General features: G+C 35.9%; 1 protein-coding gene across 1 annotated transcript; it reads right to left on the bottom strand.

The window, feature by feature from the left end:
* Positions 1-520: 520 nt before the first annotated feature.
* On the bottom strand, positions 521-1638 carry LOC101581107 (olfactory receptor 4M1). Its single transcript, XM_004644014.1, has one exon. The coding sequence runs from the start codon at positions 1544-1546 to the stop codon at positions 605-607; it is 942 nt and encodes a 313-aa protein (XP_004644071.1). The 5' UTR covers positions 1547-1638; the 3' UTR covers positions 521-604.
* Positions 1639-11186: the final 9548 nt, after the last annotated feature.

Here is an 11186-nt window from a genome sequence, read left to right as displayed (position 1 = left end):
CTGTTTAGATAACGCGGTAAAATTCTTGAGTTCTGACACCTCTACTGCTCAATGGCTATCACCTGAAGTGGAAGTTGTGATAATATTCTCAGGTTCTATGAACTAGAAAAGGAGGAGACAAAAGACAAAACAGACCATCCATTTTCTAGATCCAGGATGATGATTTAGCAAATGCTCCTACTGCGCCAAATTTGAAATATGACAACAGTGTTTACTAGTCACATTTATGTGCTACCTGTCTCTTCATAGTCAAGATATGTGTCTCCACTCTCTTATATATTTTATTATTTCTAAACACACATTCTCTCTATAGGCAGAGAGTCTCTTAAGAGTAATTATTCAATGAATAGTTATTGGAAAATATGTTTTATCAGAACATTATTATATTTCTGATTCTAATAAGACACCTTAGGGTGGATGTGAATGCTTAAATTTGTTTCTAACTAAATGTATTTTTGAACCTCAATAGAAATTGAATAAAGTCATAATGAAAGCCTATAAATTTGGATAAAAAGAGGAAGAAAAAGCAATTTTATTACAGTGCAAATGCTTCCTATTTAGAAAAATGTTTCTTAAAAGGAATGTAAACTATTTAATTTATCTTTCACTTCTCTTTACATAATATATATCTGCTGACCAACTTCCTCATACCTGTCTTTACTTCCTTGTTTCGCAATGTGTAGATGATGGGGTTAAGTAGAGGGAATATCACGGTATGAAACACAGATACTACTTTATCTAGAGAAAAAGTGTCAAATGGACGAGCATAAATATAGATGGATGGCCCAAACATTAGCACCACGATGGTGATATGGGAGTAGCAGGTGGAGGTGGCCTTCTTGGTACTCTGACCTGAGCCTGAATTTTTCTTGAGCATGGCCAGAAGGAAGGCATAGGACATTAGCAGAGCAATGAAGCACACCACAGAGATCAGGCCACTGCTAAAGATCATCACTAACTCCTCCAGAAAGGTGTTTGCACAAGCAATCCGAACAACTTGTGTGATGTCACAGAAGTAGCTGTCTAATTCATTGGGTCCACAGAAAGGAAGGGGAACAATGAGCGCTACCTGTATTATGGAATGAATGAAGCCCCCTATCCAGGAGACAGTCACCAGGATACAGCAGAGACGTCGGTTCATGATGGTGGCATAGTGGAGAGGGCGGCAGATAGCAGCATAGCGGTCAAAGGCCATCACTGTGAGCAGGAACATCTCTGAAGCCCCAACAAAGTGCAAAAAGAACAGCTGGGCAATGCAACCACCAAAGGAAATGGTTTTCCTTTCCACAAAGAAGTCTACAAGCATTTTAGGGGCTGTAATAGAGGAGTACCAAATATCAAGAAAGGCCAGATTAGCTAACAGGAAATACATTGGAGAAGTAAGATGGGCATCAAGCCTGATGGTGCAAATGATAAGGATATTCCCTGGAAGAATGACGAGATAGAAAGATAGGAATATGACAAATAGGACTAGTTGTACCTCCCGAGTCTGTGATAGGCCAGTAAGAATAAATTCTGTCACTTTTGTGTAATTTCCAGGTTCCATTTCTTCAATGAAAATTTTTCATAAAAGGGCTATGAGAGAGAAATAAATTTTAATTACTCCATTTAATACTTAAGTAGAATTCTGTTACTGCTTTTAAACATACCATATATTCAATATCATTAAGTGACTGCCTTAGGATACATTTTGTTTCCCCATTTTATATTTGAAAATCCACTTAAGAAATGACCATATTAGTTAAAAAAACTGACACCATATAAAGTGGGCTACATATCTGAAAGCCAAATATCAACTTGTTAATGCTATTGCATCCTATTTTTTTTATGAAACTCAGAACTAATTTTTCCTCCAAGTATCTGCCTTACTAAGAAATATGGACAGCTCTCCATGTCAGTCAAAATTTAGACTGATGAGGGAGAATGCAGCCTGTTGTTTCTCAGATCCTTTTGGATAGGAAACCTTGCTCACTATGAAATTAAACTTATACTTCAATGTCACATGTACTGATTTGCCAGTACTTTAGTCTTGCTTTGTATTAGTTGTCCAAGGACTTCATGTGTTGTGAATAATCAAATTTTATACTTCAATCCTAGGTAATAGGTAAACAAGCACAGTATAGTAATACAGATTGTCTATCAAAAATTCTGTGTATAAATGTTCAATATCATATGACTGTTTCAGGAAGGTAATGAAAATGTGTACTTATTGGCAAATGAGTATTCTTCTAACAAAAGTCTACTATACTGTACTGTTCATCTCTGAATAAATAAATCTCTTATTTCAAAGAGAAACTAGGGATAAGATTATTTTTACAGTTTCATTAAAGCTGTAATATTCAACCTGATATTACTACAGAATAGGAAACATCACATAATAATGAAATAATCCTTCACTTTGCCTGTATTATTTTTCTGTTTGGTAATATTAAAAAAATGCTACTCTAGGGGCCAGGGAGATGGCTCGGTGGAATAAACACTTCCCTGGCAAGTTTAAGGGCCTGAGTTCAATCCATGGTTCCACAATAAATAAATAAATAAATAAATAAATAAATAAATAAATAAATAAAATAAATGCTACTCTAAATATTTCTTCTACCCAGCATCCAATTCTAGGAAGTTGGTTTTGTACTTCTGATACAGCATAATACTCTTTCTCATCAGTGTTTCTTAGAAAAAGAAAATATACACACAAAGTTATAGTTTCATGAATTTGAATAGATGAGACATGTACTTATGATATGTTATCAACTAAAGAAATTCAATATTTATTTCTTGAAAACTGCTGCCTCAATTTTTACATAATTTAACATACATATGGCTTTCAATATGTTACAGAAGCACTGTACTATGGAGAAAAGATGACAACACAAAGAGATACACCAAGAAAAGACCAGTGTATTCCAGGAATCTCACAGCAAGAGAACAGACAGATAAACAAAGAACACTACACTCATTCAGATCTATAGTACAAGATAATTTATCAAACCAGTTTCTCCATCTTCATGTATTACCCAGTGTGATACCTGGTGCCTTAATCATACTTAGTAAGACAAGGAAATTTAAAACTCAGTTTGGAAATATTTTAATAAAAACAAACAGTGTCACCAATATCCAACTTTCACATTTCTTAAAAATCTGGCCATGAACGACATATTTCTGGAAAATAATGATTTCCCAAATTACCTGAAGGAGGCAGCTTGTAGCTTCATGGTAGCAACAACCAACACATAATTGTAAGTTTACAGGATTCACTCTTGAGGAAAAGATGTGCTTCTAACAACCAGGAAAATCTCCTTGCTGAGCATCTGAACTGTTATGATTATTCATTTCACTTGGATATTTTGCCATTATACAAACACATGAAAATGGTGTTTATTTTTTCTTAGTTCAATCACTATTTTCTTATTATTGAAAGGAGATAAACATTTCCAAGCAGTAAGCAGTATTGCTAGACCCTAAGGTTGTTTTTTTATTTTTTCTTAGTTTCATAAAATGGAACAGAAATATTCTATTTTTTCATCTCTTTCTTCCCTATCTTATTCTAAATGCATACAGTGAAAAAGAAAGTGAAAAATGGTGCTAATCTAGAAGAGAATGTATGATGACTTCTGGTAAAATAAGCCACTCACTTTGGGTACTATGAGCAGAAAGAATTATTTTATCAGAAAAGTGTCAATGTGATTTCTTTTTGTATTTCAATGTTCAAAATAAATTTAGAATCTAATGATGCCTTACTTGCTTTGAGAACACAAGCTAATCTCATTTATTCTTTCAGAAAGAAATATAAAACATTCCTGCTTCCTTACTAGTCATATTCAACAAATAGAAAAGAGACATTTTATTGGAGCATCTCAGTCCAGTAGTCAGGAAACCAGTATAGGCCCCAAGCCCCCATTTCCCAAGCTAACAATGTTCAGCCACTACATATGTCATTCACTCATATACCATCCAACCATGCCACTTCCTCATTGAAAGAAAAATATGTTCCCTTCATTAACTGTGGCCTCATAAACAATTCCAATTCCAGCCAGTATTTGTCATTTAACACATTTCAAGACAAATCCCTATATGTGATATTGGAAGGTTTTTCCCAAAATACATAGCTTGGGGTCACTTCTGTAAATTATTCATTTGTTTATTCAAAAAGTAATTAGGGAGTAACTACTGTGTGCTAATTGCTAAGGCTATATCAGTGAACAAAGGCTGAGCTTCTACTTAACTGAACTTCAAGATAGATAGTGAATGAGTGCCTACACAGACAGTATAAATTAGCAAAATAAATTGCCAGTAGTAACAAGATTATCTAAGCAGGTAATAAAAAGGAAACAATAGATGGAAAGTAAGTTCTGGTGACAGTGTTCAGCAATATAATGTTTTAGAATAGCTTTTCTCAGTGCAAGCCAAATAGCTCAGAGGATTAAAGCACCTGCAAGCAGGCACAGGGGCCTTGAGTTCAATTCCCGGACCTCCCGTGCTGGTCCCGACCCCAGGGCCCACTGAGATGGCAATTGAGATGGGATGTGGTGATGCGCACCTATAATCCCAGCTCTTGAGAGGCTGTAAAGCAGGCGGATCACTATGAGTCAGATCTAGTAGTGAGACCCTGAACACCCTGTAGACCCTTCCCTAAAATACAAAAACAAACAAAGGAAAGCATTTCTGATTTGCTGCCATTTCAACTGAAAATAAGAGAAGCATGTTAAGAATGAAGAACAGTAAATTTAAATCCCTGTGGCAAAGACAATCTTCCAAGAATTGTAAAAGATCTTGCAATGAGTAGAACAGGAGTTGAATAAAGTGCTGTCCAAAGCCCAAGGAATATGCTGGCTAGAGTCAGATTTCTGCATTTCAGAAATATCAACCTGGAAGCCATAAAATTTTGGTGATACAAAGATTAGAAAAAATTTGTAAGATCTAAGCTAAAGATATAACAATAGCTATTTAGACATATAAATATTTTATTTAGCAACTTTTTAGGAAAAACAAATAAATTATTAAAAATGAATTACCTTGCCATTCCAGATTCTGCATTCTGTAAAATGTGAAAGAATCTACCATACATATTTAGCTATGAGAAATTTCATTGTGCCAATGAAATCTAGAGAAACAAATTATGTCCATGGAGAATTCACAGTGACTGAGTTAGGGCATTTCTTTTTAAGGCTTCCATTCAAAAGGGTATCTACTTCAAACTAGTGCTTACTTTAAACCGGAGACATAGGTTGTCAAGGAGGTTTTCCTTCAGGTTTTATCTACTCAGGTACTTCTCCAAAATTTTGGTATGCATGTCTGCTCCTCATCAAATAACCTAGTGAATTTTCATTCTTTAGTTAATCTACAGGGATGTAGTAGCTGGAGGATGATTGTGAAAATACCTAGGAATACAACGGGCCACATCCCTAGGTGAGTAAACCATGGACCTTCCTCAAGGGAACTAATGCTTTGGGAAAAAACCAGAACAACAGTAAATTAGTATCAGATTCAAGAAATACAGGTTATACTCAGACAGAAAGCTTATATTTCAATTAGCTGTCATCTCCTGCTATTATGCATGATTATTCCTTAATTAAACATATGAGTGATTAAGCCAGTGTCTCCTTGAGAAACAGTCACTCACCCTAGCCATTCTTGGTCACAACAAAATCCTGAAAGAAATTATATCTGTATGTACTTCAGTGGCATCAGAAAAAAAACAAAAAAAATTAAGTAAAAACTGAGAGATGAAACCTTTCCAAGATTCAGGACAAGAAGAGATTGGAGGAGGAATATAGGTGAGTACAGGATCAAGGTACTAAACTTTTAGAAAATATAAAAATGTGTTCTTTCCAGAGACTATCCTACCTCAACAAGATCCATTCCAGAAGGCACAATTCAAGAACAAATTTCCGTTTTATCTTAAATCCCCTATAAATACTATACGTAACACACACACAGCTATATTATACTTTGTAAAAATTATATCCAGAGTTTTATTGAAGAACTAAATTTAAGAAATATGGGTGTTATGCAAGGAATTATCAGTTCAGAAGGCAGCTGCAAGAGCACTGTCCAATAACTGAGGGACTCACATTCACATCACAGCTCAGCTACCAAATCTCCGAGATGCTGAGAATGCTACTCAACCTTCTACAACAGTTATTTTTTCTAACAAGATAGAGGATTTTAGCTAGAATTGGATGGAAAAGTCTGTGTCTAAAATTCTAAGATTCTATAAATAATGAAATTAGATTGATAAGAAATTCCAGAATGGTAAATTGAGAATTATGTGAGTGACTATGCAGAGGAGATATGATTCATTTGGCAACACAAATATACACATGTAAAAGAAACAATTTGAATTTATTTTTCTTTCCTCAAATTATCAAGTTCATATGTTTTATCCTGTGTAGTAACAACAAAGGGATCCTCATATATAGAAAAGTATATGGAGACCCAGGGCCCTGAATCTCATAAGTAAATTAGTATCAGAAAATATCAAGAGGAATAATTAACTTGACTTCCAGTATACAGATAACATCAGAATAGATGAAAATTGATTATAGGTAGGAGGGCAGGATGAGACCTCATGGCCTAAAGCAGTCAAGTTACCTAGGTCTTGTGCAAAATATCCTGCCTGGACACTGGCCTGCAAGCCACTAGGCAAATTTGTAAAGGTATAAATAAAGGCACTTACTATTCTTGGGGGAGAGAGGCTTTTGCCTATCAGACCTGATCCATACCTGATCTCAGCTATTAGCTCATCTTTATTTTCTCAATCCTCTCAACATTTCCTTCTGGGGACTGTGGAGAGACCAACAGATTCCTATACATACATAATAAATTAATATTACTATTATTATCTCCTCATTCTTTTTTAAAACAAAATTTATTATTCTTATTTATTGATACAGGGTCTCGATGTGCAGCTCAGATTACAGTGATCCTTCTGTCTCCTGTATTTCCTTCTCAGCATTGGGATTACAGGTATGCACCACCACACCCAGTTTCTAGCTGACAGAGCATGGGATACCAGAGATCAAACTACAGTCCTTGCACTTGCCAGGCAGGCACTTAGACTGCCATGCCATCTCTCCAGCCCTTCATCTCCTCTTCCAAAGTACAAAGAACACAAAATCGGTGTGAAGGATGTTCACCACATGTATGCATAAGTGCTTGCATGCATCTGTGTGTATGTGTGTGTGTGTGTGTGTGTGTGTGAGTGTGTGTTCTGATAAAGTCTTCTATTTCAAGACAGCACAACTTAGGAAAGAAATATTACAAAGGGCTACATTAAAACATTAGCAGTGATCAACTGAAGTGGCTCACACCTGAAATTTCAACATTCTGGGAGACTAAAATAGGAGGCTTACAAGTTCAAGCCCATCCTAGGCAACCTATTGAAATCCTGTCCCTAAATGTAAAAATAAATAAATAAATAGGCTGTACAAAAACAGAAAGAAGGTCTTCTTGGAGATGGAAAATGGGATTAAAGAATGGTAGTAGAGGAAAGGCAGGATAGAAAAAAAGGAATAAAGAGGACTAAGATGTAGTATGCATATTGCCAACTCTGTGTGATGAATGTTTTCATAATCTCTGACACATTAAAATAAAAGAAAAAGAATAGGTATCTGACTTCTTACATGACCATCCACTCCCCGTTTTTTCCAGACTGATCATGCTATGTGACTGCTGAAAATCACTATCACTGAAATCCTTCACTACTCTCAGAAAGCCTCCCTTCCAAAGTACCTGAAATTGTGTATGAGTCATTTCTAGTAATCTTCACAAAAATAGTACTTAGATTTCCATGGCAGTAATGTATTCACACCTCCACTAGATATTTTATCTTATTGTATTGTTTATATTTTGACAGAAAATTGATAGCTGGATAATTAAATGGACTGTAGATGAATAAGTTAATAATAAATGCTTTTGAAAAAAATATTTCAAATGCTTCTAAACCTAATCGTTTTACTAGTTCAGTTAGGTCTTCCTAGTCTGGTTCCTGGTCCTGATTTTATTTCCTAAAATACTATTTTTAAGCTACTAATTCCAAACACATTCCTCTTAAGGAAGTGTCTCTTTGCTATTCTTTTTTTGTCTTTCTTATTTACTTTCAAAGTTGTTATTGCAAGCCGTTATAATATTTCAAAATAAAACATCAAACTTCTGCCTCTGCTCCATATTCATGATGCTCATCCTGAAAAATTAAAATAAAGTATCTAAATATTTTGTGGGTTTTTCCTGACCTCCTTTCAAGAGTCGAAAGTTCTCACTGAGTACCCATAAATCAAAAGAACATTTTCAGTTTAAGCACATCTAAGAATGACTCATTTTGTGTCTTCTCAATATGCTGTTTGGATATCACTTTACAATGTTTTAGTTGCTAGGATCAGCTTAGTAGAAATAATCGTCCACCCATTTGACAGCTAAGTCTGGGTTATATATATCACGATTTTCACTAAATAGTCTTACTGGAAGTTATACTTATCACCACTTGTCTCTGAACATCTTAGTTATTCCCGTCATTATAACTATTTCATTGTCCCCAAAATAATAATTTCTGTAAATATAACACCAGCATTTTTCAACCTACCAATTGCTCCACCAGCCTTTGTGTAGGCAGAGACTATAGTAGTGAAGGGTAGAAATCACTTCTTTCCACAACTATGACATAGGGCTTTGTCTTCTCTGTTTTGGTATACAGAAATCCCTGTCCTGATGTAACAATGAGCTAACTGCACCATGGGTTACAACTATGACAATTAAACCTCTGGAGGCCAAAGAAGGCTAGGTAGAAATAAAAGCCCTGGGAGAATAAATTTAAAGTTTATGTGTTTCATCCAGTGAACAGACAAACACTATTTTCCTTTGCACAGGACTAGTAAGGAAAATAACTAATTTTCCAGAATTGTGGGTAGAAAATTACAGTGTATGATACACGCTCTAACCTATATGTGCATTCTAGTTTCACTGTGTCAAAAGAATATCACATAAAGATTCTCAATTTCTTTGGAAAATAAATAAATGTCTAATCTAATATTGCATAAAATGCTTGAAGAGTTTACCCAGGCTTGCAAAGAAATTTTTACATACTAACTTACTTGTTCAAAATATATTTCTAGTTTTAGTTCACATGTTCTACACGTACACTATATTTACTTATATGAGAAACTTGTAGTAGGTACCAGGCCTAGTGGTAAACAAGTGAGAAATAATCCTTATTTCCATAAATCAACTTATACTTGACTCATCATCTTTCACACAAAATAACAGTCTTTCTCTAGCAATTATTCTTCTACAAGGGTCTTGTGGATTATAAGCTAGATAATCAATTATAGAATGGCAGGATTTTGTTAGGCTTATTCTTTCCCAACAAAATCAACCACAATAAATTGTATTCAGTAAATATTAGTAAATGTGTGATTAGTTAAATTATATGTTATTAGTCTTCATTACCATACTGTCACACACAGTTCACAGTCAACTTTAACAAGTTAAATATTCTAGAGTAAATAATGTCAGGTTCTGTCAATTTTATTCTATCAGCCAGTGTGATCTCATATCTTTTAGAAATTATCCCCTCAAGATTAATTGTTAGAAATGGAGTCAGAATAAAATGCACAATATGAAGTTGGCAAAAAAAGCAATGAAGAAAAATAAAACAGGAAAATCATATAATTTTTCACTCAATAAGACAATATACTTATAAATGTTCTATATAAAAATACAAATAACGTTAATTTAAATAAAAATTTGTTTAGAAACTAGGATGTTTTATTTAATGCTTTGGATAAATGATCATATAAGGTTTGATACACATATATCAGTCTGAATGTGATAACACATGCTTATAGTGGTAGCCCTGGGGAGGAGTGTCACAGTTAGTTCAAGGACATTCTGTGCTGCATAAAGAATTTAAGGCCCGGGCCGGGGAGACTCTTAGTGAATTAAGTGCCTACATGTTAAGTGCAAGGTCCTGAGTTTGATACTGGTACAAAAAATAAAAGATAAAGAATAAACTAAGTGGTTCCAGGAACCCCCAGACCCAGTCCTAGGCCAGGTCCAGTGAGTGTGTGGGAGGGCTTCCTGCTACCCTGCACCGGTGGGACTAGTCCCAGCCCAGGCAGAGCATGGGCCAGACACTCTCCCACCCCCTTGGGCCGCCCCCACCACCCTACAGCACCTCCCTCACCACACCCGCCAAGTAGGAATTTCTGCCCCATTATGGGAACCGCCAGACCCAGTCCTAGCCCAGGTCTGGTGAGTGTGTGGGAGAGCATCCTCTTCCCACTACTTCACCTTGCCCCCTCCAGGCAAATCTCGAGCCTGGCATACATGCCTGGGGTGTAACCTTGCAGCTGCAATCCCTGAAGAGAGTGTAGAGGATAGATCCAACCAGCTAGTCCAGGAGCAGAACATCTTGCCACAGGGGCACAACAGGTTCACCTTCAAGGGCAGCAGCGGGAAGGAGCTGAGCATAGCAGCCAGACCCAAGGAAGACACAGCTGGATAAGTCCAAACTATGTAGAGATGCACCTGAATTTCAGTACGTGTGAAGGTTATAACTACAGCAAAGATCTACAACAAAGGTCAGAAGACAGTGCTACACAAAAAGATGAGAAGGAACAAAATGCAACCTCTGAAGCCAAGCCCACCCGAAACAAGTGCAGAGGACACTAACACGGAAAAAATTGGAAATCACACAGCTGAAAGCAATGAATCAACGGCTTCTGAAATAAAGAAACAGCTGCAGAAAGATATAGAGGACCTCAGCTTGGAAATAAAAAAAGAAATCCGTGAATTCATAACATCTGCACTAAAGAAGGAAATGCAGAAACATATGGAAGAAATCCAGTGCCCACCCAGAACAAATGCGGAGGACATTAGCTTGGCTCAAATGCATGAATTAATAGCGTCGATAGTAAATAAGCAACAGCAGAAAGATATAGAGGAAATCAGAGTCCAATTCTTTTTTGAAATAAAAAAAGAACTCTCAGAAATCATAGCATCTGAAGTAAAGAAGCAACTACAGAAACATAGGAAGGAAACCCAATCTGAAGAAAACACTGCAGTAAAAGAATTTATAACTCCTTCTAAAGAAAATATTGATAAAAAAATAGAGGAGATTAGAAAAATGACAGATTCCTTGAATGAGCAATACAGGAAAGAAATAGATCACATGAAGCAGAGTCAAAGAGATA

Source organism: Octodon degus, unplaced genomic scaffold, assembly GCF_000260255.1.
Source record: "Octodon degus isolate 3935 unplaced genomic scaffold, OctDeg1.0 scaffold00189, whole genome shotgun sequence".
NCBI classification, from domain to species: domain Eukaryota; kingdom Metazoa; phylum Chordata; class Mammalia; order Rodentia; family Octodontidae; genus Octodon; species Octodon degus.
The sequence above is the reverse complement of the archived record's forward strand: the minus strand, read 5'-3'. Positions and strand labels throughout refer to the sequence as shown.

Coding starts and splice junctions, on each gene's coding strand:
- LOC101581107 (XM_004644014.1), bottom strand. CDS start 1,546: ATGGAACCTGGAAATTACACAAAAGTGACAGAATTTATTCTTACTGGC.